At 44.0% G+C, this 26,999-nt stretch overlaps 2 protein-coding genes and 1 long non-coding RNA gene across 30 annotated transcripts in view; 1 reads left to right on the top strand and 2 right to left on the bottom strand.

The window, feature by feature from the left end:
* Positions 1–1,963: 1,963 nt before the first annotated feature.
* On the bottom strand, positions 1,964–10,137 carry LOC126993596 (uncharacterized). Its single transcript, XM_050852742.1, has 6 exons — positions 10,051–10,137; positions 9,559–9,744; positions 9,020–9,526; positions 8,199–8,402; positions 6,870–7,049; positions 1,964–2,843 (listed from the first exon to the last, which is right to left on the bottom strand). Exons 1-6 carry the CDS (start codon positions 10,135–10,137, stop codon positions 2,358–2,360), a joined length of 1,650 nt encoding a protein of 549 aa, XP_050708699.1. The 3' UTR covers positions 1,964–2,357.
* Positions 7,064–8,034, top strand: LOC126993611 (uncharacterized). Its single transcript, XR_007748038.1, has 3 exons — positions 7,064–7,406; positions 7,464–7,634; positions 7,749–8,034. It is a non-coding gene; the product is annotated as an uncharacterized LOC126993611 (long non-coding RNA).
* A 5,598-nt stretch (positions 10,138–15,735) lies between the features above and the next one.
* The window catches only part of LOC126993598 (endoplasmic reticulum transmembrane helix translocase-like), a 46,178-nt gene continuing 34,914 nt past the window's right edge, over positions 15,736–26,999 (bottom strand). For 25 of the 28 annotated variants that reach the window (XM_050852745.1, XM_050852746.1, XM_050852754.1 and 22 more), the window contains 11 exons: positions 26,793–26,918; positions 25,757–25,849; positions 25,437–25,634; positions 24,632–24,821; positions 22,229–22,383; positions 21,306–21,441; positions 19,821–20,017; positions 18,831–18,982; positions 18,467–18,575; positions 17,015–17,158; positions 15,736–16,448 (listed from right to left, as the gene is read on the bottom strand). In XM_050852745.1, the coding sequence (XP_050708702.1) occupies positions 16,332–16,448; positions 17,015–17,158; positions 18,467–18,575; positions 18,831–18,982; positions 19,821–20,017; positions 21,306–21,441; positions 22,229–22,383; positions 24,632–24,821; positions 25,437–25,634; positions 25,757–25,849; positions 26,793–26,918 (1,617 nt within the window). In that variant the 3' untranslated portion in view covers positions 15,736–16,331. Of the gene's footprint in view, positions 16,449–17,014; positions 17,159–18,466; positions 18,576–18,830; positions 18,983–19,820; positions 20,018–21,305; positions 21,442–22,228; positions 22,384–24,631; positions 24,822–25,436; positions 25,635–25,756; positions 25,850–26,792; positions 26,919–26,999 lie in introns of those variants that run through there. The other 3 variants (XM_050852748.1, XM_050852763.1, XM_050852772.1) reach the window with 3 other exon arrangements.

Here is a 26,999-nt window from a genome sequence, read left to right as displayed (position 1 = left end):
CTATTAAGTCAATAGCATTTAGAGTATGTAAAGTGACATATATTAACTCAAAATGATATAGATATAGATATTTTTAGTGTAGTATTACTAAGACAGAAGGATATAATCTTATATTATTTTGTATATGAAAGTAGCCTGAGGTATTTATATTCTTGGTACTTGATATTTGTATTTTTGCATTCCTGTAATATTGGCGGTGAGGGAATATTATATCATTGCTCTGTGTGTGTGCAGGATTGATCTGTTCTTGGAGTGTTCTTGGAGTGCAGTCAAGTATCACGGCTAAATCTTGGACTGACTTTTTCACACTCACATCTTTTATCCGAGGAGTGGAAATATCCAGCCTCCTGAGATCCTTGTTCTTCCCCACAATATCAAGCATTCAGTTTCATCCCATTCAGCTTCAGTTGCTTACAATTCACCCATTTCCCAACATCATCCATATATCAGCTTATCTTCAGTGTTATCACGCGGCGGGAACACGGTGCACAGTGCTGGCCGGAATTACTTCCTGACACTACTATGCGTCCCAGGGGCCATGACGCACAGCTTTTCGAATATAACATTTTAACGAAGCGTCGGACAAGGACGGTGTTTTGGGAGACGATGTTTGAGACCCCGACCTAATTGCCAAAAATAGGCTTGGCTGCCAAATGTTGACGATTACGACAACTGTAGGAGTAACTTTAAGCTAAACTTCACTAAAATATCACAGTTCTTTCTTATTTCCGCAATCTATATAAGTTTGTGTTTTCTCTCTCTCTCTCTCTCTCTCTCTCTCTCTCTCTCTCTCTCTCTCTCTCTCTCTCTCTCTCTCTCTCTCTCTCTCTCTCTTATCTTGTATTATTTATTCCACTCTTGTAAGGCTTTTTTTCATCTCTGGTGATCTCCACCACTCCACAACCATTTCTCTCCCTAAAAACATGTAGCCAACCCCTCTCAGTAATTGACCTGTAGGTTGCATTTTCTCCATTTACTGCTTAATATACCTCTAACAATGACATGCATGACTGTGTAACAGGGTTGCTTGACGTCGAGTCAAATATAGACTATTATTTGCGCATGGCTAAGTTTTTCTCCTTCCTGCCCCAATACTGTTTTCTCGTAGTAATTAAGAATATGGAAAAGGAAAAGGAAAAATCAATTCTAAAAGTCCAGTTTCAATTCCTTTTATTGCATAAATGATATTTTTTTCCATCCGTGAAGGTCACACACTTAACAGCACGAAGCAGCAAACAGGTCCAGCGCGGACACTGTTTCCTTTGTGTGTAGAGAAACACTGGTTTAATGAAGCCTTGGATGACGGACAATTAATGTTCTCGTTCAAAATTAAGTGTTAGAAGAAAAGGGAAATTCACAGCAAAAGAACACTAAGTAATTTGAGTAAAAGAGGGTAAACTTTAATTTTCTGCCCTTTCCCAGTGTCTAATGTAGTTATACACGATTTTTCTTAATGCACGGTCTAATTTGAAACCTGACCTCCGTGTATAAGGAGGGATTACTGTACTGTACAAAACATCATGCTCAATAGTACAAGAAACTGACCAACACATTATACTGAACTTGAGGTTACAGGAAATAAAAAACAACAACAATACATTAAGAAAACAACCACAATCTCCTCTATAATGTTGTGGTGGTGGTGGTGGTGGTGGTGGTGCAGGCCAGTACCCTCAACACCACAAAGTCCACCACAATCTCCTCTATAATGTTGTGGTGGTGGTGGTGGTGGTGGTGCAGGCCAGTACCCTCAACACCACAAAGTCCACCACAATTTCCTCTATAATGTTGTGGTGGTGGTGGTGGTGCAGGCCAGTACCCTCAACACCACAAAGTCCACCACAATCTCCTCTATAATGTTGTGGTGGTGGTGGTGGTGGTGGTGCAGGCCAGTACCCTCAACACCACAGTCCACCACAATCTCCTCTATAATGTTGTGGTGATGGTGGTGGTGGTGGTGCAGGCCAGTACCCTCAACACCACAAAGTCCACCACAATTTCCTCTATAATGTTGTGGTGGTGGTGGTGGTGGTGCAGGCCAGTACCCTCAACACCACAAAGTCCACCACAATTTCCTCTATAATGTTGTGGTGGTGGTGGTGGTGGTGGTGCAGGCCAGTACCCTCAACACCACAAAGTCCACCACAATTTCCTCTATAATGTTGTGGTGGTGGTGGTGGTGGTGGTGCAGGCCAGTACCCTCAACACCACAAAGTCCACCACAATTTCCTCTATAATGTTGTGGTGATGGTGGTGGTGGTGGTGGTGGTGCAGGCCAGTACCCTCAACACCACAAAGTCCACCACAGTCACCTCCTTAATGTGGTGGTGGTGGTGGTGGTGCAGGCCAGTATACCCTTACAGCACCACGCCACAGTCCACCACAGTCACCTCCGTAATGTCGCTGTGTTGGGCTGCCTCGGCCACCACGTGCAGTCCCTCCACCACCTCACCGAAGACACACCAAGGCAACACACCCTGACTGTCCCTGGTGGTGATGCCAAACACACCCTGCCTCCCCTCCCCCCACACATCCCCTGCCCGCCATGGCCTCCTCTCCCCACCCTCCTCAAGGCCAGGCAGCAGCACACATTCCCCCTTACCATCATTACTCTCGTAGTCCCCGCCACACACACACTCTCCCGGCTCCCCCTTCCACCCCACCCCGTACAGCCTGGTGCCGCGGTAGGAGGGGCCGCGCTGCCCCGTGCACAGCATCAGGAACTGGCGGCCCCGCTGGGTGTCGGGGCTCAGACGGATGTGGACCCGGCGCGGCGCACGGCCCGGCCAGGACAGGTCCAGGAACACCGTGCAGGGGGGGGAGGGCGGCACGACCTGGCTGACCTGTACACAGACACAACAGGTGGTAACACACACACACACACACACACACGCGACGATGCTGCAGCCGACGCAGCCGTAAAATAGCTCGCAGAGGGTTTAGGGTCGGGGAGCATATTTAAACTACTCCAACGGAACTTTACGACCTACTAACGGGGAGGCTGCGCCCCCCTCGACCCCCCCTTATAACCAGGGGGCCCTAGCCATCCCCTGGACCCCCCCACATGTATACGTGACTTATTTCAGCAAGGAGGTATTTCTCGCAACACCGGCTGCACCGTCGCCAGAGGAGGCTTCCGTAAACATTCTCCACTATTTTCAGGAGTAAAAAAAAAGTCCTTGAATTGGATTTTCAAAGCGTTTCCATGACTGTTGAAGGTTTTAGAAAAGATTATATATGAAGAGATACTGATGGTTCATAAGGTAGATACTGGCACGGACCTAAAACGAATCTTTACCATATATATATATATATATATATATATATATATATATATATATATATATATATATATATATATATATATATATATATATATATATATATATATATATATATATATATATATATATATATATATATATATATATATATATATATATATATATATATATATATATATATATATATATATATATATATATATATATATATATATATATATATATATATATATATATATATATATATACACACACACACACACACACACACACACACACACACACACACAGACATAACACAGGAGAGGGATGGATTGCGTGTATCTGGACCTGACGAAGGCTTTTGACAAAGTTCCACTTACAAGACTACTATGGAAGCTGGAAAATAAAGGAGGATTGAAAGGGAAAATGCAAAACTGTCTGGAAAGTTACTTAAGGGGCAGAGAGATGAGAACAGTGGTAAAGGACATGAAATCGGAATGGAGAATTGTAGATAGTGGAGTGCCTCAAGGATCGGTATTGGCACCAATACTTTTCCTAGTACATATTAATGATATGCCGGAGAAAGTAAGCAGTTACATGAGCCTGTTTGCAGACGATGCGAACTTGATGAGACATATAAGAAACAGTAAAGACTGTGAAATTCTGCAAGAGGACCTAAATAAGATTTAGGACTGGAGTTTGAAATGGGAGATGGAGTTCAATGTGAAGAAATGTCATGTAATGGAAAGAGTGAAGGGAGACCAAAATGGACATATAGAATGGGAGATGGAGAAATATTGAAAGTTCAAGAAGAGAGAGATTTGGGAGTGACAATACAAGATAATCAACAGTCTGAGAGTCATGTTAATAGGATATTCGGTGAGACGTATAGAATGGTAAGAAATATAGGATTAGCATTCCACTACATGGATAAGGATAGGATGAAAAAGATAATAACCACTATGATTACACCAAAACTGGAATATGCGGAAACTGTGTGCTCTCCCCATAAGAAGAAACACGTCCAAAAAACTAGAAAGAATACAAAGGCTGGCAACGAAAATGGTTCCAGAGCTGGAGGGATGAACAACATGTTTGGAGGAGTGTCATATGAAGAAAGCTTAAAGGAAATGGACCTGCCAACACTGGAACAAAGAAGAGAAAGGGGAGACCTAATACAAATTATGGGACAAAATGGAAGAAGTAGACAATGAGGAGTTACTACTACGAGAAGGAAGAAACACCAGCAACACACGAGGACACAGTAAAAAATTGAGGAAAGGAAGATGCTTGAGAGACAAAGAAATATAGCTTCCCGCAAAGAAACATAGAGCTTTGGAACAGACTAAGTGAGGATGTAGTATCGGCGAAGAGTGTGCAAAACTTTGAGGAAAAACTGGACAGATACAGATATGGAGACGGGACCACACGAGCGTAAGCCCAGGCCCTGGAAAACTACAACTAGGTAAATACACACACACACACACACACACACACACACACACACACACACACACACACACAAATGTAAATAAAGGAAGTAAAAAGAGACAGAAGGAAAACCAACAAAACTGAGGAAAAGCAACAGGGTTGGAAAGGCAAATTTCTGTTAGCATAAACTGCCAACCTCCAGGAGCTTCTAGAACACCCGAGGGAAAGGCAGGAAAAGGCTGTGGCTGAGGTCACTAAAGCTCTGAACACAAGGTAGGCCCTGGTGAGGGACGCAGCAGCGTGGGACAGCTACTGGCCAGAGGAAAAACAGATGCCGGCAAGAACGGAGAGGCAAAGAGGAGGGCTGGGACTGGCCGAGGCCGAGGCACCGCAGCCTTGGAGGGCGGCCCCCAAGCTGCGGGGAGAAGAGGTGCTTGGGTTGTAGCGGGGGATGTGGCGCCACTCAAAGCTAGGATGCAGACACAGATCATTGAAACTCAGCGGCCGCCTTCCCCCTCAGGCAGGGTCAAGTCTCCAGCCAGTGATCCCTACACTATGGACCGGAAACTTGCCCCAGCCTTGTCATTAACACGCGAATTTTGGAAAATCAACCGCTTTGGTGCGAATCGCCATAACTCCCTTATTTCTGGGGCTACAGAAATGTTTTGGGTATCAATCGACGGCAAAATGAAAGGGCTATAGTTATTAGTAAGCGACCGGGCTCCAAAACCGACTCAAAAGGGTATAAAAACGAGTAAATTAGCAAAAAACGGCTCTGAAAAAAACTATTTTTGAGTTCCCAACCTTGAAACCCACTCATTTTTTGAGAATTTCAAAAAACTTGTTTACCAAATATTTTAGCCCTACCAATGTGCTTTCCAATATGATGCATAACATTTTCCTACCCCCAGTAGTTTCGTCGCTAGAGCTCGAAACGTGACCAGAAGTCGCGACGAACATTCGCCGAATCTGTCTCATTTCACGCGCCGAGACGAAAAACCTTCCTGACGCCACAAAAATTAATGTATCTGCATAAAAATTCATATATGAACACTTCAATATGTTGACTATCTTGTACTGAAATCATTTTAAGATATCTATATAAAAAGTTACTATTTTTATATAATCATTTCACTATATAAATCAACCTATATTAAGCGCCTTATTGTACATGTTATTTAATTTATTTTATTTAGTATTCAACCCTATTTCTTCCCATTTATGAATAATACATTTAATTTGCTTTCTTTTGATACCAAATATATATATATATATATATATATATATATATATATATATATATATATATATATATATATATATATATATATATATATATTTGGTCTCGGCGCGTGAAATGAGTCAGATTCGGCGAATGTTCGTCGTGAATTCTGTTCAAGCTCGAGCGAAAACTACTGAAGCTGGGAAGGCGTGCTTGGTGCCAAATCTCTATTAATACAGATTAATAATCAGAAAAAAACATTGGAAAACAGGAAATAAATAAAAAAGTTATATGCAAAAATCTAAGACGTGTCCAAATCACGGCACAAGGGCCGAAAAACGGTCTATTTTGTGACGGTTCGACGACAAACTTGGAGGCGAGGTATCACAAAATCCTTCGAGCTGGTCACACTACATTGCCAAGAGGGGCGACATGCCAAAGTGCAGCCTTCTAGAGGCAATAGCAAGGCCACACTAGACAAAAACGGCAAAGTGTCTGGAGTTCGTCAAAATCGCTCACAAAAGGGTTTGCGTTTCGAGCTCTAGCGACGAAACTACTGGGAGTAGGAAAATGTTATGCATCATATTGGAAAGCACATTGGCAGGGCTAAAGTATTTGTTAAATAGGGTTTTTGAAATTCTCAAAAAATGAGTGGGTTTCAAGGTTGGGAACTCAAAAATAGTAATTTTTTAGAGCCTTTTTCTGCGACTTTATTCAATTTTTTACCCTTTTGAGTCGGTTTTGGAGCCCGGTCGCGTATTAAAAACTATAGCCCTTTCATTTTGCCGTCGATTGATACCAAAATCATTTCTGTAGCCCCAGAAATAAGGGAGCTATGGCGATTCGCACCAAAGCGGTTGATTTTCCAAATTCGCGGCTTAATGACAAGGACGCCGCAAAATCAAAAGAGTCCGCCGTCCATTACTTGAGATGTCACTGCTCCAGCTCACCTGCAGGGTTGACGCGCCCAGTGGCGGGGGATGGTCCGCCAGGGCATGGAGGCACGGCCGGCCGGCTTCGAGGCTTATTCTTGCGTGTCGGCGCTGACCTTCCACCTGGTGCACAGCAAACACCCGGCCAGCCTGCAGCAGGCTCCTGGTGCGCTCTGTCAGACTGCGGAAGTCCTCGGCCTGCAAAGGTCCCCGGTGGAGGGAAGGGAATTAAGAGCAAGAAGACCACGTCAGGCTGCTGCCTTGGCCGGCAGGAAACAAGAGTGTGTAAAGAAAGCTGCTGACTCCTTAAGAGAGCTTTGCTTATGAAGCTGAACTCAAAACTCACTGAGGCACCAACAGAAACACCAATTATGCCATGACAAGGTGACCACTGGTAACTCACTGAGGCACCAACAGAAACACCAATTATGCCATGACAAGGTGACCACTGGTAACTCACTGAGGCACTAACAGAAACACCAATTATGCCATGACAAGGTGACCACTGGTAACTCACTGAGGCACCAACAGAAACACCAATTATGCCATGACAAGGTGACCACTGGTAACTCACTGAGGCACTAACAGAAACACCAATTATGCCATGACAAGGTGACCACTGGTAACTCACTGAGGCACCAACAGAAACACCAATTATGCCATGACAAGGTGACCACTGGTAACTCACTGAGGCACCAACAGAAACACCAATTATGCCATGACAAGGTGACCACTGGTAACTCACTGAGGCACCAACAGAAACACCAATTATGCCATGACAAGGTGACCACTGGTAACTCACTGAGGCACCAACAGAAACACCAATTATGCCATGACAAGGTGACCACTGGTAACTCACTGAGGCACTAACAGAAACACCAATTATGCCATGACAAGGTGACCACTGGTAACTCACTGAGGCACTAACAGAAACACCAATTATGCCATGACAAGGTGACCACTGGTAACTCACTGAGGCACTAACAGAAACACCAATTATGCCATGACAAGGTGACCACTGGTAACTCACTGAGGCACTAACAGAAACACCAATTATGCCATGACAAGGTGACCACTGGTAACTCACTGAGGCACTAACAGAAACACCAATTATGCCATGACAAGGTGACCACTGGTAACTCACTGAGACACTAACAGAAACACCAATTATGCCATGACAAGGTGACCACTGGTGCTGTGTTGAGGTAAGGCAAACACAGCAATCACACAGTGACAAGGTAAGGTGACTGCAGTGCTGTGTTGAGGTAAGGTAAGCACTGCAGTGACGTGTGCCAGGGACTCGCTGTAACACGAGTGACACTCGGGGGGGGGGGGGGGGGTACTGACCTTCAAGCTTGGCTTTAAGATGAACTGCACTTTTTCCATGATGGTGAGGTCTGGGTCTGACTGGGGCCTGGGTTCTTCTGGGTCTGACTGGGGCCTGGGTTCTTCTGGGACTGACTGGGGCCTGGGTTCTTCTGTAGAAACAGTTTCCAGAGCCGCCTGGACAGCCTTGGCGGCCTCCAGGGCTGCACTAGATGCCTCTCTCACCTGAAACAACAACACTGGGTTAGGGAAGAAGCTCACACCCTCGCCCCTGTATGCCGCTTTCTATGCCCCCTGTCTGTACCCCTGTGTATGCCCCCTATGTGTTCCCCTGTATATGCCCCCTGTGTGTACGCCTGTATATGTCCCCTGTGTGTATGCCACCAGTGTCTACCCCTGTATATGCTTGTAATGTGTATATTATCATGTACATATGAATGCATGTGTCGAAACACAAGCTCAGTGTCGCCACAGGATGTTAGTGGACACGTAGGCGCTTATGGTCGTGAGAACAGAAGCTGGGTTGACGCTAAATCAGCAAGGATCAGCACCGGAACGTTGTAAGTTCCGGCCAGTCATCACCGGAAGACACACCCTTCCGGCGAACCAGCAACGCAACTAAAACGAGCGAGCAGCGCCAAGAGGGAGGAGAAGAAGACGGGTGAGGGCGCGGGGCACAAGGTCCGCTCCGGGTGTGCTCCCAGCGTGTACCCTTGTGCATGCCCCCTGTGTGTACTCTTGTGCATACCCCTTGTGTGCACCACTGTGTATGCCCCCTGTGTGTTGCCTGGTGTGTTTACTCGCGTGGCTGAGGGCCCAGGGCACAGGTGCAGCACACTCACCTTCCTGGCGGTGGTGAGGATGCCGGCGTCAGGGAAACACTGCTGGCACTCCTCCAACACCTGCTCCACCTCACCGGTGAGGTGGAACACTGTTAAAACTTTGAGTGCCTCTTGCTCTGTTGCACGAGTGCGCAACTTCTCCCGCACAGTCTGCAGCTCCTGCTCCTTCTTCTTTGCCTCCTTCCTCTTCGGTGCCACACGGAACCTTTCCTGCTGCAGGAGCTCCCTGGAACTCCTGCTCTGGTCCATCAGTCCCTGGAGGCTGTCCTCCAGCTGCTGCTGCCGCTCGACCCAGCCTGTCAGGGTGGCCTCATACTGGTCCAGCTGGGACTGAGCCTCCTGGCAGGCGGTGATGGCGGCCACAACTGTGGCCTCCTGTTCCTGCAGAAAGGAACGCATTTTCTTGGAGAGACCCGCTGCTCCCTTCTTGCCAGCTGATCCTGCTGCCCCTTTCCCTTTCCCGGCACTGGGTGGCGGCAGGCCTCCGCCGCCTTGCCGTCTCTCAGCCTTCTTATTAAGGCCTCAATTGTATAGCTGACAGGGAACTGCCCGCCCTCGGGCACGGCATGGGTGACGCGGCACTCCGGACAGGTAACACGGCCCTGCTCCTTCAGCTTATCTGTGCACAGTGTGCAGACTGTGTGGCCACAGGGCAGAGTGCGTGGCCGCTGTACTAAGTCATCAAAGCCTGTCAGGCACACTGGACACTCCTCGGGGTTGTCACCCTGAAACAGAGAGGCAGAGTGAGGGAGGCACTACAGCAGAAACACACTGGAGGTGTGTGTGTGTGTGTGTGTGTGTGTGTGTGTGTGTGTGTGTGTGTGTGTGTGTGTGTGTGTGTGTGTGTGTGTGTCAAGCAGGCAGGGATAATACTGTAATTAAACAGGCAATACAATCTTCATAAAGTGTGGATAAAACAGTCTTGAACCTTAGTTAGCACAGCACTGTGCATGAATCATCTCTACTGATCGTGTCCAGTGACTCCAGTTTCCAGAGCCAGTCCTGTCCTGATCGCATCAGCTCAGACTCACCGCGGGATCAGTGTGCCTCTCACCAGCCACATGAGCCTCAATAGGCGCCACTTCAAAAATCCTGCCCCTGTGCCACCAGCGGGACATTCAACAACTGTCCCCTAAAACTGAACTTGAAAAATAAATAAAAATAAGTAAAAATAAAATAAAAAAGGACAATTTTGTTTAATTCTCTAATTTAATGAAAATTCCTGAGTATTCCCGAAAATTCCCGTGTAAAGTTTCCAGTTCAAAATTCGTGTGACTTTTACAATGGTACTTCCTTATAGCACAACAGAGTGGAAAGTACTGGCGTTAAGCTGACGGGAATCATCAGTTTATCGTCTGAAATATTTCATGTACTTTCTTTGACAGAAAAATAGACTTGTGTCTATAAGGAAGGTGCCAATGATCAGTGGTGGGCTTCGTTAATCATAATCTTAACATCGTTATATTGTTAATGTAAATGTTAACGTTGATACCGTTAATCCAGCAAGAATGTATTGAATGTTAACATTAACGTCTATGAAAAAAGTACATCATTACAGTAGTCCTTGGTTTATCCGGCATGAACGGGTGTGGCAGATAAACCGTTGTTTTGAGACTTGCTCCTACGTAGAGATACCTCAGGACTGGAAGTTAGCTAATGTTACACCCATTTTTAAGAAAGGTAGGAAAGAGGATGTTAGTAATTATAGGCCAGTCAGTTTGACTAGTATACAGTGTGTGTGTGTGTGTGTAAGATTCTGGAGAAAATTATTGAGGGTAGTATTTGGGAGCATTTAGATCAGTATAGACTAATTAGGGACTCTCAGCATGGGTTTAGATGAGGTAGGTCGTGTCTCAAACTTACTACAGTTCTTAGAACACATTACAAAGCAGTTAGATGAGGGAAACAGTATAGCCGTAGGTAATTTATCTAGATTTTAGTCAAGCTTTTGATAAGGTACCACACAGGAGGCTAGTGCATAAACTGAGGTTGCATGGGATAGGGGTACAGTACTAGTGGAGTGGATGGCTCAGGGGTAGAAAACAGAGAGTAGTATTAAATGGGGCCAAGTCTGACTGGAGGGAAGTGGTTAGTGGGGTACCTCAGCTAGGGCCACTTTTGTTCCTAGTATATATTAATGATTTAGATATAGGGATTAGTAGTAAAACACCAAAGTTTGCAGATGATACCAAGATAGCTAGTACAGTACAGGGGCTCAGGACAATTATAGGATGCAAAGGGACTTGGATAGGATGGGCAGATAGGTGGCAGATGGAGTCTAACTCCCGGAAGTGTCAGGTTATGCATATAGGTAAAGATATAATAGGAATTTTAGCTATGAGATGGAAGGAGTTTGGTTAGAGGCAGTTGAGAATGAAAAGGATTTAGGTGTAGTGACAGATAAGACTATGAAATTCTCAAAGCAGTGTTTACAAGCTAGAAATAGGGCAAACAGGATCCTGGGGTTTATAAATAGAAATGTTATAGTTATGAAAGCAAGGAGGTAAGAGGTAGTTTATATAATGCATATGTTAGAGCTCATTTAGAGTATTGTATACAAGCTTGGTCACCACAGGATGTAACTTTGTTAGAAGCAGTTCAGAGAAGAGCAACTAGGATGATGGCAGCAATGAGGCGCCTGGAGTATAGGGAGAGGGTAAAAGAGCTAGATATGTTTTCATTTGAGAGGAGATGTCTAAGGGGGGATATGATAGAGCTATATAAAATGTTTTCAGATTGCGATTACTTAGATGTGGATACTTTCTTTACACTAGAGGAGGGAAACAGGACTAGGGGTCATGATAGGAGAATTAGGAAACAAGGGTGTAGGTTGGACTTACAAAACTATTTCTTTAGCCATGCATAGGGTGGCAGATTTATGGAATGCATTGCCAGGGGAGGTAGTATGCAGCAGTAGTGTAAATGTGTTCAAAAAGAGGTTAGACGAGTTTATGGATGAAAAGATTTGGTAGGAAGTAGTGGGTGGGATACAGGGTGGAACACGGCTGGGTGGTGGCCGTGTGGTGGCTGGCTGGGGCAGGATTACTGCATTCAGGAGATTAGATGGGCTTGGGGAGGCGGATGATGGGTGCTACACTGCCACTCATGAGGTGGACAGGGGCTGCCAAGTATAGGCCAGTTTGCGGACCCCTTGCGATCATGTGTTCACACACACACACACACACACACACACACACACACACACACACACACACACACCAGGACACTGTTTGCTGTATAGGCTACACACACACACACACACACACACACACACACACACACACACACACCAGGACACTGTTTGCTGTATAGGCTACACACACACACACACACACACACACACACACACACACACACACCAGGACACTGTTTGCTGTATAGGCTACACACACACACACACACACACACACACACACACACACACACACACACCAGGACACTGTTTGCTGTATAGGCTACACACACACACACACACACACACACACACACACACACACACACACACACACACACACACACACCAGGACACTGTTTGCTGTATAGGCTACACACACACACACACACACACACACACACACACACACACACACACACACACACACACACACACCAGGACACTGTTTGCTGTATAGGCTACACACACACACACACACACACACACACACACACACACACACACACACACCAGGACACTGTTTGCTGTATAGGCTACACACACACACACACACACACACACACACACACACACACACACACACACCAGGACACTGTTTGCTGTATAGGCTACACACACACACACACACACACACACACACACACCAGGACACTGTTTGCTGTATAGGCTACACACACACACACACACACACACACACACACACACACACCAGGACACTGTTTGCTGTATAGGCTACACACACACACACACACACACACACACACACACACCAGGACACTGTTTGCTGTATAGGCTACACACACACACACACACACACACACACACACACACACACACACACACACACACGGTAAGGAAAGTAATTGTGACCTTGATACGCCCTAGACTAGAATATGCATCAGTGGCTTGGTCGCCATCACTTAAACACGTTAGAAAACAGGAGAGGATACAGAGAGCGGCAGCAACAAAAATGGCACCTAGTCTGAGCGACCTGCCTTATGAAGGAACATTGCTGAACCTCCCTACACTGGAGAGTACAAGAGAAAGAGGAGATTTAATAGCGGTGTATAGGGTGATGAATGGTCTGGAGAAATTGGATAGAGATGACCTTTTGATAAGAGAGAAACTTAAGAGGAAATGGAAAGCTAGGAATTTGTAGAAGAGACATCAAGAAGAACAGCTTCCCGCAGAGGTGTGGGGGGGTCTGGAATGGGCTGGAGAGGGAGGTGGTGCAGGCGAAGTCAATAAGCGCATTTACGGCCAAATTAGACGGAAGTACTGTGAAAGACGGGGCAGCGCCATGGCTCCGTACATGTACATCACAGCTAGGTAACTACGTAAATACACACACACACACACACACACACACACACAGAGAGAGAGAGAGAGATTTACATAGAAAATCAGACTTGAATAAAAGTTTCTTTTAATGAAGCCCAACATTCTGTTCGCTTTATTTGCTGCATCGATGCATTGCTGTGAGAATTTGAGGTTTGACGCGATTTTGACCCCAAGTCTTTGACGCATTGAACGCTTTGAGTTTAACGCCGCGCATTTCGTAATCGAACTTCTTATTCCTCGTTCCAACTTGAAGGACCTGGCACTTGTCTACGTTAAAGGGCATCTCCATCTATACGACCAAGCTGAAATTTTGTGCAAATCCTCTTGGAGGCTTTGCCTGTCTTCGTCAGTGAGAACCGAGTTACCAATCTTTGTGTCGTCTGCAAATTTACTAATGCGGTTATTGAGTCCAACATCCACGTCGTTGATGTAAATAATGAAGAGCACTGGGCCAAGGACCGAGCCCTGAGGGACGCCACTAGTGACCGGCCCTGAGGGAGAGAGAAATTTATTTGGGAATTTCATCAAAAGTCATTCAGATAAAAAAATACTCCTTCGGGTACCGGTACTAACGGTACCTGAAATTTCGGTACCGGTACTACCGGTACTCAAATTAACGGTACTTGCCCATCCCTAGGGAAGACCCGTCCCGCCCTACCTCCCTCACCCGCCACAAACTCATCGGAAAATCGTCTTATTTCAGCGTTCTCCGCCGCGTCCACAGGTGTCCAGGGTAACGAAAGGCATGGAGTTCAAATGTCATGCCTCCCGGCGCTTGAACAGGCTCAAACAAGGCGGTTTTTAGGCCGAGAAGTGGACGACGTACCTTTGTTGACAACTGACAGGCCGCCATCTTGAAGTCCTCTGGCGTAGTTGGGGTGGACTGGTACCGGTACCAGTAACGCTACTAACGGTACCAGTTAGGCTACGGTACCGGTGCCAGTACTGCTACTAACGGTACCAGTTAAACTACGGTACCAGTACCAGTACCGCTACTAAGGGTACCAGTTAAACTACGGTACCGGTACCAGTACCGCTACTAACGGTACCAGTTAAACTACGGTACCGGTACCAGTACCGCAATATATATATATATATATATATATATATATATATATATATATATATATATATATATATATATATATATATATATATATATATATATATATATATATATATATATATATATATATATATATATATATATATATATATATATATATATATATATATATATATATATATATATATATATATATATATATATATATATATATATATATATATATATATATATATGTACCTATATATATATATATATATATATATATATATATATATATATATATATATATATATATATATATGATTTTACATTAATGAAGACTCCTAAACGTTGCATTTCTATATATAGAGAGAGATATATATATATATATATATATATATATATATATATCATCAGACGTCATAGATAAAAAAAAAAAACTCCTCTAGGTACCGGTGCCGGTGCTATCCCGACTTTTCGGTACCAGGACTACTGGTATTAACGGTACCTGCCCATCCATATATCGTAGGCGTTAAAACATTGTCGTACTTTTGGTGTTTTTTTCAATATTTACGCAGAAAAACGTAATATAGAGGATAAATAAACGTCCTGTTATGTATATTAACTTATTCTAGTAATTACCGATGCTATTAGACGGCTATTTATAACACAGCCCTAACTATAGCGGTCACTTATTATTATTACGGGCAGGGCAGAAAAACGTGGTATATGGAGGTAATCAACGTTCTGTTTACTGTATTATATCACTGTACTAATTACCAAGTGGCGCTGGATGGCTAATTATAACGATTTAGCCATAATATCGTATACACGGAGAGAAAGAGAATTTATTTAGCTGTGTGTGGAGGGAAGGAGGAGGAGGAGGAGAGGGAGAGAAAGGAGGGAGAGAGGAGAGAAGAGAGGGAGGTGGAGGAGGAAGACTGTCTGGCTGAGAGGCATAGCAAATCTTCCCTCCATATTTAAACCCATTTTTGGAGGGAAGGAGGAAACGGAGAGAAAAAACGGAGGCATAGAAAGATAATTTATTTAGCTATGTATGGAGGGAAGGAGGAGGAGGAGGAGAGGGAGAGAAAGGAGGGAGAGAGGAGAGAAGAGAGGAAGGTGGAGGCGGAGGGACAAAAAATCTTCCACTGTGCAAAAAACATTTATTTATTTATTTATTTTCATATTTTTTTAACTTTCTCAAAAAAATCAAAAAATAAAGAAAAAAATACAAATAGGCTTAACAATTACTCTCTCTCTCTCTCTCTCTCTCTCTCTCTCTCTCTCTCTCTCTGTGTGTGTGTGTGTGTGTGTGTGTGTGTGTCTCTCTCTCTCTCTCTCTCTCTCTCTCTCTCTCTCTCTCTCTCTCTCTCTCTCTCTCTCTCTCTCTCTCTCTGTGTGTGTGTGTGTGTGTGTGTGTGTGTCTCTCTCTCTCTCTCTCTCTCTCTCTCTCTCTCTCTCTCTCTCTCTCTCTCTCTCTCTCTCTCTCTCTGTGTGTGTGTGTGTGTGTGTGTGTGTGTGTGTGTGTGTGTCTCTCTCTCTCTCTCTCTCTCTCTCTCTCTCTCTCTCTCTCTCTCTCTCTCTCTCTCTCTCTCTCTCTCTCTCTCTCTGTGTGTGTGTGTGTGTGTGTGTCTCTCTCTCTCTCTCTCTCTCTCTCTCTCTCTCTCTCTCTCTCTCTCTCTCTCTCTCTCTCTCTCTCTCTCTCTCTCTCTCTGTGTGTGTGTGTGTGTGTGTGTGTGTGTCTCTCAGTGCCGCAGGGAGGGTGCCAACTTGCCCTCCCCAAAGAGTGCTAGGCAGACTCTATCTATGACGAACGACAGCGCGAAGTCCAGGCACAGAACTTGTATGAGGGTCACCCGGAACTGGAATGGAAAAGAGTTGATAAAAATGGAGATTGCGGAGAAACGGAGAAGAGGAGGAAGATGTGGAGGAAGGGAGGTGGAAGAGGAAAGATTAAGCTATTTTTTGGTGTAGCAGGAAATGAGGGAGAGGTGGAAGAAAGTGGAGGAAAATGGACTTCAACTTGGAGGAGGAAATGAACGAGACCACCAAAATTACGCTGGAGAAATACACAGACCTTGATAAAAGTGGAGATTGCGGAGGAACGGAGAGGAGGAGGAAGATGTGGAGGAGAGGAGATGGAAGAAGAAAGATTAAGCTATTTTTTGGTGTAGGAGAAAAGGAGGGAGAGATGGAGGAAAGTGGAGGAAAATGGACTTGAACTTGGAGGAGGAAATGAACGAAACCACCAAAATTACGCTGGAGAAATACACAGACCTTGATAAAAGTGGAGATTGCAGAGAAACAAAGAGGCGGAGGAAGAAGCGGAAGACAGGAGGAGGAAGAGGAAAGATTAACCTACTCTTTGGTGTCGGAGGAAAGGATGGAGAGATGGAGGAAAGGAGAGAAAAATGGAGGCAAATCTCACCTCACTCGGGAACTCGACGATCTCAAACTGCCTCCCAAAGTCCGGGAAGATGCCGAGGGAGAGAGCGAGGATGAGACCAAAGGCTCCCATGAGGCTGTATAGGAGCGGCCGGTTCTCGCTCAGCCCCTCCATGTAAGGTCGGCCCTGGGGGAGAAAAAGTTTTAATATATTTGTTCATATCTCAAGAAGTTCTTAGGTTAGGAAAATCAAACTTGGTGGGTGGCTAGAGGGATAGTTAGGGCAGGTGTGGTCGAAATCTGGGTGTTTTAGGTTGAATAAGAGCAGAGTTATGGCAGTTATAGTCAGCGAGATGTTTTTTTTGCGGACGCGTATTTTTTTATGTGGAAAGTTTTGATATATTCGTTGATATCTCAAGAAGTATATAAGTTAGGATAATGAGACTTTGTGGGTGAATAGAGGGATAGTTAGGGCAGGTGTGGTCGAAACCTGGTTGATAGTGGTTGAGTTAGAGCAGAGTTATCGCAGTTATAGTCAGTGGGATACATTTTCAGAAGATGCATATTTTTTGACGGGGAAACTTTTGCTATTTTTGCCGATATCTCGAAAACAATTTAAGTTCGGATAATGAGACTTGGTGGGTGAAGAGAAGAATGGTTTACGCAATTATTGGCGGAGTCTGAGTTTAGTTTCGTTAATCTGAGGCAGAGTTAAGAGCATGGAAACTGCGGAACACAATTTGGAACGGAGTTTTTCGTCGCTCAAGAAAAAGTTCCGCCACATTTGTTTGTATCTCGGAAAGTATTTAAGTTAGGGCAATGAAATTTGGTTGATGTATAGAAGGATGGTTAGGGTACATGTGGTTAAAATTTGGTTGACCTAAAATGAGTTAGAGGTGAGTTATGGGTGGTCACAGTTAGGGCTATCTTTTCTACATCATTTATATTTTTGAGTGGGAAATTATTTAATGCTTTTACTTATATCTTCAACAGTATTTAAGTTAGGGTACCCAAATTCTGAGGGTATACAGAGGAATAGTTAGGGTATATGTGGTTAAAATTTGGTTGAGGTAGGATGACTTAGAGCCGAGATATGGACATTTGAAGTTGGGACATATTTGAACTCCATACATATTTTTTGAGTGGGAGGTTTTCTTGTATATGCTTATATCTTAAAAAGTATCCAAGGAAGGCCAACCAAATTTTGAGAGTGTACAGAGGAATAGTTAGGGTACATGTGGTTAAAATTTGGTTGAGGTAGAATGACTTAGAAATTAGTTATGGGCATTTGAATTTGGGACATTTAAATATTTTTTGAGTGGTAAAAGATTTTGTGGATTTGTTTATATCTTCAAAAGTATCTAAGTTAGGGTACCCAAGTTTTGAGGGTATGCAGAGGAATAGTTAGGGTAGATGTAGTTAAAATTTGGTTGAGGTAGAATGACTTAGAGATTAGTTATGGGCATTTGAAGTTAGGGTCACATTTTGAACTTACCCTGTAGTTGATCGCGAAGGTTGATACTTGGAGAGCCAGCGAGATTATGTACACAGTGGAGTTAAGGAGAGAAGGTTCAAACTGCTTCTCCAGGTCCACCGCCGCCCCCCTGGAGAGAGAGAGAGAGAGAGAGAGAGAGAGAGAGAGAGAGTGTGTGTGTGTGTGTGTGTGTGTGTGTGTGTGTGTGTGTGTGTGTGTGTGTGTGTGTGTGTTTGTCCAAGGTTCAATATTACCTCATTGCTTCCTCCTCCTCCTCCTCCTCTTCCCTCCTTTCCTCCTTCCTTCTCTTCCTCCTCCTCCTTCCTTTCCTCCATTCTTCCTCCTCCTTCCTTCCCTCCCTCCTCCTCCTCCTCCTCTTCCTTACCCTATAGCAGTGTGGTTGTCCAGGTGGTTGGCTTGGTTGACCAGGTAGAGCAGGGCGGTAAAGTGGCAACCAAACTGTAGAAGCACCGTCGCAACCGTATAGATATTGAAGATATTCGGTAGAGGTCGGTGAGCGCTTAACTCCGGCAGCGGCTGTGGGGGAGGAGAGGAGAGAGAAGGGTCAGACAAACGGGGTGATTGTGGCGGTTGTGTTTGTGCGTTTGTGTTGCCGTTGGTGTGTGTGGGTAGGCAAATTATCCCTCTACGTTTGTGCCGAGTGGCGTGTTTGTGCATGCTACCGTTTGGCTGTGATATCGAAAAAGGATAGAACTTTCAGATACAAATTTGGGACTGTTAGGTTTGAGTAAAGGTTACGTATGAGGTGCTTGTGGGGGTTGTGTTTGTGCGTTTGTTTTAGCGTTGGTGTGTGTGGGTAGGGGAAGGATTGGTCTACGTTTGTGCTGAATGGTGTGTTTGTGTATGCTTTGGTTTCTCTGGAATAATGAAAAATGTCAAATCTTTTCTGTGATAAATTGCGTCTGGGTAAGCTGGAAAGGATAAACAAACAGCATCATTGTGGGGGTTGTGTTTGTGCGTTTGTTTTGCCGTTGGTGTGTGTGGGCAGGGGAAGGATTGGTCTGTGTTTGTGGCGATTTGTGTGTTTGTGTGCGTTTTAGTTTAGCGGGAATTTTGAAAAACGCTAAGATTTCGCGGTTAAAAAAATTGCACCGCCTGGGAATGGGTTGCACAAACACGGTGATTGTGGGGGTTGCGTTTGCCTGTTTGTAAATCCGCTGGTGTGTGTGGGTAGAGGAAGGACTGCTCTACGTTTGTACCGGTCCGTGCGTTTGTGTGTGTGTGCGTTTGGCGGTGAGATCGAAAAACGTCAAAACTTTCACACTATAATAATCACAGTAACCCTATCACCGACCCTCCCTCTATCTCCCTTCTTCCCAGACCCCACAAACGAAGCCTCCCCTGCCCCTCTGACCTTTGACCTTGAGATGAAGAGGAAGCAGGCGGCCTGTAGGAGTCCCTGTAGTGTAGCCTGGTAGTCGCTGAACTTGATGCCATCCAAGTACAGCACGCTTTGAGAATAGGCTAGGATGAGTGCGTTTAGGGCCAGGATCTTGAACATTTGCAGTGTGGTCACCAGCGTACAGCGGCCCTGCTTGATGATGTGGCACACTGCGGGGGGAGGGGAGGTAGAGCGAGGTTAGAGCGAGCCGCCTAGCAAAGGGGGTGCACGTAGAGCGAGCGTAGAGCGAGGGAGGGGCAGAAATGTGAAGGTTTTTCTCGCTCAAAAAGTCTGGCTATGGAAAAATTGACTGTGGTTGATGTGGAATTTTGAGAGAATTAGAGCGAGTTAGAGCGAGTGCAAGGGAGGGGAGGTAGAGCAAGGTTAGAGCGAGCCGCCTAGCAAAGGGGGTGAGCGTAGAGCGAGCGTAGAGCGAGGGAGGGGCAAAAATGTGAAGGTTTTTCTCGCTCAAAAAGTCTGGCAAGGTAAAAAATGACTGCAGTTAATGTGGAATTTTGAGAGATTCAGAGCAAGGTAGAGCGAGTGCAGAGAGAGGAGAGCGAGAGCAATGTCTCGGCAACAACTGGAGCGAGTGGCAGCCCTGTAGAGCGAATGTAGAGCGAGAAATAGAGAAAGAGGTGGAGAGGGAGTAAGCCAGGATGGGGGCATTGAGCAGGCAAATTTGAGGGGCACTATTCCATTCAAGTTTTCCGAGAGGATGGAAAAAGTTTTGACATTTTCCTCGTATCTCAAAAAGTTTTCAAGGTAGGGTAATGAAACTTGATAGGCATATAGAAGATTTATTAGCCTATATGTGGTAAAAATCTGACCTACCAACGATGATTGAGAGCTGAGTTATGGGCAGGAAAATTTGAGGGATACTATTTCACTTGAGAATACCAAGAGGATGAAAAAAGTTTTGACATTTTTCATTGTATCTCAAAAACTTTTAAAGCTAGAGCAATGAAACTTGATGGGCATATAGAAGAATCATTAGTCTATATGTGGTAAAAATCAGAGCCACCTACGATGATTCAGAGCTGAGTTATGGGCAGGCAAAGTTGAGGGGGACTATATCACTTGAGTATTTCGATAGGATGGAAAAAGTTTTGACATTTTTCCTCGTATCTCACAACTTATTCAAGCTAGGATAATAAAACTTGAGAGGCATATAGATGAATTATACGACTATTTGTGGTTAAAATCTGAGCTTCCTACAATGACTTAGACCCGAGTTATGAGCAGGCAAATTTGAAGGGTACTATTCCATTCGAGTTTTCTGAGGATAAAAAACTTCCGATCTTTTTGCACATAACTCGGAACGTATTCAAGATAAGGTAATGAAACTTGATGGGCAGGTAGATGAATTGTAAGACTATTTGTGGTTAAAATCTGATCCCCCTCCGATGACTTAGAGCGGAGCTACAAGCAATCAAAGTTGAGGTTGCAGTCACTCACCACACTGTATGGAGGAGAGCTTGGAGGTGAAGGGCGCGGCTATAGATGCGTCTCCAAGCTTGACGAGGGTGTTGGTCTCATCTTCAAAGTCCTGTAGCAGCTTATTCAACTGCAACTGTGCCCGCTGAAGCTGTTCCTGTAGTAGTAGTAGTAGTAGTAGTAGTAGTAGTAGTAGTAGTATACTATATAAAAAAAAATTCAGCCTCAAAAAAATCGTAAAAAGTTTCAACATTTCTCTAATTTACTCCGGAACAAACGCTCATATCTAATTCTTCCAAAGCAGTAGTAGTAGTTCTTCCTATCAGCCACACCCAAGCACAAAACAAACGGACAAACACAAACGTCACTAGAGACACTTTGTAAAAAAACTCATCCTGCCAAAATATGGCAAAAAGTTGTTACATTTCTCTAATTTACTCCGGAACAAACGCTCACATCCAAACACACTATGCACCAATATGTAGCCTGATCCTTCCCCTATCCAGCCACACCAAGCACAAAACAAACGGACAAACACACTCGCCAGAATAGCCAAGATTACACACATCATAAAAAAAGTCTCCCTCGAAAAATAAACGCAAAAAGTCTTAACATTTCTCTAATTTACTCCGGAACAAACGCTCACATCCAAACACACTATGCATCAATATGTAGCCTGATCCTTCCCCTATCCAGCCACACCAAGCGGAAAACAAACGGACAAACACACTTGCCAGAATAGCCAAGATTACACACACCATCAAACAAATCTGCCTCAAAAATGACGCAAAAAGTCTTAACATTTCTCTAATTTACTCCGGAACAAACGCTCACATCCAAACACACTATGCACCAATATGTAGCCTGATCCTTCCCCTATCCAGCCACACCAAGCGCAAAACAAACGGACAAACACACTCGCCAGAACAGCCAAGAATACGCACACTTTCACTGACCTGCTGTGGTGCCAAGTTTTGCCCTCCCGAACGCACTGCCTTCCGCTGTCTGATTTTGTCCGGTTGTCTCTCCGTTTGCCGCTCTGTCTGTCTCCGTCTGGGCTGTACGGGTCTGTCCGGGGCTGTAGAGAGGATGGCCACACCTGAAACAGTAGTAGTAGAGGTAGTAGAAGCAGTAGTAGTAGTAGTAGTAGTAGTAGTAGTAGTAGTAGTAGTAGGTGACAGGATTAGCGGAAAACAAACAGACAAACACAAACGTCACTATGAACCCATTTGTAAACACCATCAAGCTCATCTCGCCCAAAAAATGCAGTCAAAAGTAGTTACGTTTTTTAATATTATGGACAAACGAACACACGTATTCAAACACACTAAGCACCAAAACATAGCCCAGTCCTTCCTCTATCCAGCCACACCAAGCGGAAAACAAACAGACAAACACAAACGTCACTATGAACCCATTTGTAAACACCATCAAGCTCATCTCGCCCAAAAAATGCAGTCAAAAGTAGTTACGTTTTTTAATATTATGGACAAACACACGTATTCAAACACACTAAGCACCAAAACATAGCCCAGTCCTTCCTCTATCCAGCCACACCAAGCGGAAAACAAACAGACAAACACAAACGTCACTATGAACCCATTTGTAAACACCATCAAGCTCATCTCGCCCAAAAAATGCAGTCAAAAGTAGTTACGTTTTTTAATATTATGGACAAACGAACACACGTATTCAAACACACTAAGCACCAAAACATAGCCCAGTCCTTCCTCTATCCAGCCACACCAAGCGGAAAACAAACGGACAAACACAAACGTCACTATGAACCCATTTGTAAACACCATCAAGCTCATCTCGCCCAAAAAATGCAGTCAAAAGTAGTTACGTTTTTTAATATTATGGACAAACGAACACACGTATTCAAACATTCAAAACACTGGTGTTCTAATGTGATTCTGTTGATTTCTCGACCTCATTTGAAATGCATATTTCCTGCTCATTAAGAGAGAGAGAGAGAGAGAGAGAGAAATTTATTTGCGAATTTCATCAAAAGTCATTAAGATAAAAAAAAAATACTCCATCGCGTAGGGGAACCGGTAAGGTACTAACGGTACCTGAGTTTTCGGTACCGGTACTCAAATTAACGGTACTTGCCCATCCCTAGGGAAGACCCGTCCCGCCCTACCTCCCTCACCCGCCACAAACTCATCGGAAAATCGTCTTATTTCAGCGTTCTCCGCCGCGTCCACAGGTGTCCAGGGTAACGAAAGGCATGGAGTTCAAATGTCATGCCTCCCGGCGCTTGAACAGGCTCAAACAAGGCGGTTTTTAGGCCGAGAAGTGGACGACGTACCTTTGTTGACAACTGACAGGCCGCCATCTTGAAATCCTCTGGCGTAGTTGGGGTGGCCTGGTACCGGTACCAATACCGCTACTAACGGTACCAGCTAAACAACGGTACCGGTACCAGTACCGATACTAACGGTACCAGTTCAACTACGGTACCGGTACCAGTACCGCTACTAACGGTACCAGTTAAACTACGGAACCGATACCAGTACCGCTACTAACGGTACCAGTTCAACTATGGTACTGGTACCAGATTGCTCGGATTTATTTAAGTGTTCGATATATATATATATATATATATATATATAGATATATATATATATATATATATATATATATATATATATATATATATATATATATATATATATATATATATATATATATATATATATATATATATATATATATATATATATATATATATATATATATATATATATATATATATATATATATATATATATATATATATATATATATATATATATATATATATATATATATATATATATATATATATATATATATATATATATATATATATATATATATATATATATATATATATATATATATATATATATATATATATATATATATATATATATATATATATTAGCCCAGTCCTTCCTCTATCCAGCCACACCAAGCGGGAAACAAACAGACAAACACACTTACCAGAATAGGTAAGAATACACACAAAATAAAAAAAGTCTGCCCCCCAAAAATGCAAAAAGTTTTAACATTATTCTAATTTACTCCCAAACAAACGCTCACATCCAAACACACCAAGCACCCAAACGTAGCCCAGTCCTTCCCCTTTCCAGCCACACCAAGCACAAAACAAACAGACAAACACACTTCCCAGAATAGCTAAGAATACACACACAATAAAAAAAGTCCGCTTCAAAAAACACGCAAAAAGTTTGAACATTATTCTAATTTACTCCCAAACAAACGCTCACATCCAAACACACCAAGCACCCAAACGTAGGCCGATCCTTCCCCTATCCAGCCACACCAAGCGGACTCACCACAGTGGGCGTGTTTGAGCGCACCGACGTCGTTTGTTCCGTCCCCGCACATGAGGGCCGTGAATCCGAGGTCTTTGTAGAGGGTAATAATAAGCTCCTTCTGTTTTGGCGAGACTCTGGCGAAGATTTTGACGGCCGGGAGGATTCTTGACAGGGCCTTGACGCGGCACTGGTGGAGGAAAGCCAGGCCCTGGCGGAGAGAAGGGAGAGGTGGAGGGAAAGCGAGGGAGGGAGGGAGGGAGGGAGAGAGTGTGATTATTATATGAAAGTTAAAACATTTTTCAATATTACAGCCAAACGCACGCACATACAGATACACAAACCAACACAAACGTGGACCGATCCTTCCCCTACACACACACACCAACGGGGAAACAAACGGACGAACACACACCCCACAATCAGCGTGTTTGTGTGACCCATTCCAAGGTGATGCAATTTTTTTAACGGCGAAATCTAAGTGTTTTTCAAAATTCCCGCTAAACTAAAACGCTCACAAACACACGAATCACCACAAACACAGCCAGATCCTTCACCTACACACACACACCAACGGGGAAACAAACGGACGAACACACACCCGGCAAACACCATCAATGTGACCCCATGCAAACCTAACCACATCAAATTTTTATGTGAAAGTTTTAACGTTTGTCAATATCACCGCCAAATGCACGCACATACAAACACACAAACTGAAACAAACGTAGGCCGATCCTTCCCCTACCCACACACACCAACGGGGAAACAAACGGACGAACACACACCCGGGAAACACCACCAACGTGACCCCAATAAGACTTACCTCACCCGTCAGACAGAGATCATACTGCTTCAGGGCTCCATCTCTCTCTCTCTCCCTCTCTCTCTCGCTCGCACCGAGGGAGAGCGAGAGCGAGAGAGGGAGAGAGAGCGAGGGGTCTTCTATGTCCTGCCACTCCCACTCCTCCTCCTCCTCCTCCTCTTCTTCCTTCTTCCTCCTCCTTCTCTCAGTATCCTTCCGCTGTTCAGAGAGAGAGAGAAATGGGATTAGGTAAACACACAAACACACACACACACATGCTCGCTCTCTCTCTCTCTCTCTCTCTCTCTCTCTCTCTCTCTCTCTCTCTCTCTCTCTCTCACCTGCAAGACCAAAACGGACTCCTTCTGCGTGAATCTGAGCTCCTTCGCGACATGGCAGGCTGTGAGGTAGCTGTCTCCCGTAATGATGACCGCCTGAAAAGTTTTAATATTCTCGATAATATCTCGGAAAGTATTAGGGTTAGGATAATGAGACACGGTGGGTGTGTAGATGGATAATTGGTGCAGGTGTGGACAAAATCTCGTTGGGTTAGGATAAGTTAGGGTTGAGTTATGAGGAGTTGCAATCAGGGGATATTTTTTTATGCCTATTTACATTTTTACGTTGGAAAATTTTAACGTTTTTGCTTATATCTCAAAAACTGTTTGGGTTAGAATGATGAAACTTAGTGACTGAAAAGATGAATAATTTCCACAGGTTTTGGTGCAATCTGAGTTTAGTTTCGTCCATTTGAAGCTGAGTTATGAGCATTTCAATTTAGGGGTAGGACTTGGCTTAGAATTTTTATTTTTGGTGGGGGCAATAAAAAGTTTTGATATTTTCATTTATATTTCAGAAAGTGTTTAGGTTAGGATAATGAGACTTGGTGGGTAATTAGAAGGATAATTAGGGCAGGTGTGGTCCAAATCTGAGTCAAGTTATAGCAGAGTTAGGAGCAGTTAAAGTCAGGGAAACCATTTACATACAAAGTTATCATTTTTTAGTGGGCTGGAGAAAAACTTTAGACATTTTTGCTAATATTTCGGAAAGTATTTAAGTTAGGGTACTGAAACTTGCTGGCCACTTAGAAGGATACTTAAGGCAGCTTTGGTCCAAATCTGGGAGTCATAGGTCCACTTATACCAGACTTAATAGCACTTAAACTCAGGGAAACCATTTACATACAAAGTTATAATTTTTTTAGAGGCTGGAGGAAAAGTTTTGTCATTTTTGCTAATATCTCCTAAAGTAATTAAGTTAGGATACTCAAACTTGCTGGACACTTACAAGCATACTTAAGGCAGGTGTGGTTCAAATCTGGATATCATAGGTCCACTTATATCAGACTTACGAGCACTTATAATCACTACAACTTACGGCGTGGGACGAGGCAAGAATTTCGCGTATGACCTCCTTGGAGTCTCTCTTGAGGGGACAGGAGATGATGATGAAGCCGCAGAAGGTCAGGTCACTCTCCAGGTCATTCCGGGTGATGCTTCTGACCTGGAACAGTAATGGTAGTAGTAGTAGTAGTAGTAGTAGTAGTAGTAGTAGTAGTAGTAGTAGTAGTAGTAGTAGTAGTAG

The sequence above is a fragment of the Eriocheir sinensis genome, unplaced genomic scaffold (genome assembly GCF_024679095.1).
Source record: "Eriocheir sinensis breed Jianghai 21 unplaced genomic scaffold, ASM2467909v1 Scaffold640, whole genome shotgun sequence".
Classification (NCBI taxonomy): domain Eukaryota; kingdom Metazoa; phylum Arthropoda; class Malacostraca; order Decapoda; family Varunidae; genus Eriocheir; species Eriocheir sinensis.
The sequence above is the reverse complement of the archived record's forward strand: the minus strand, read 5'-3'. Positions and strand labels throughout refer to the sequence as shown.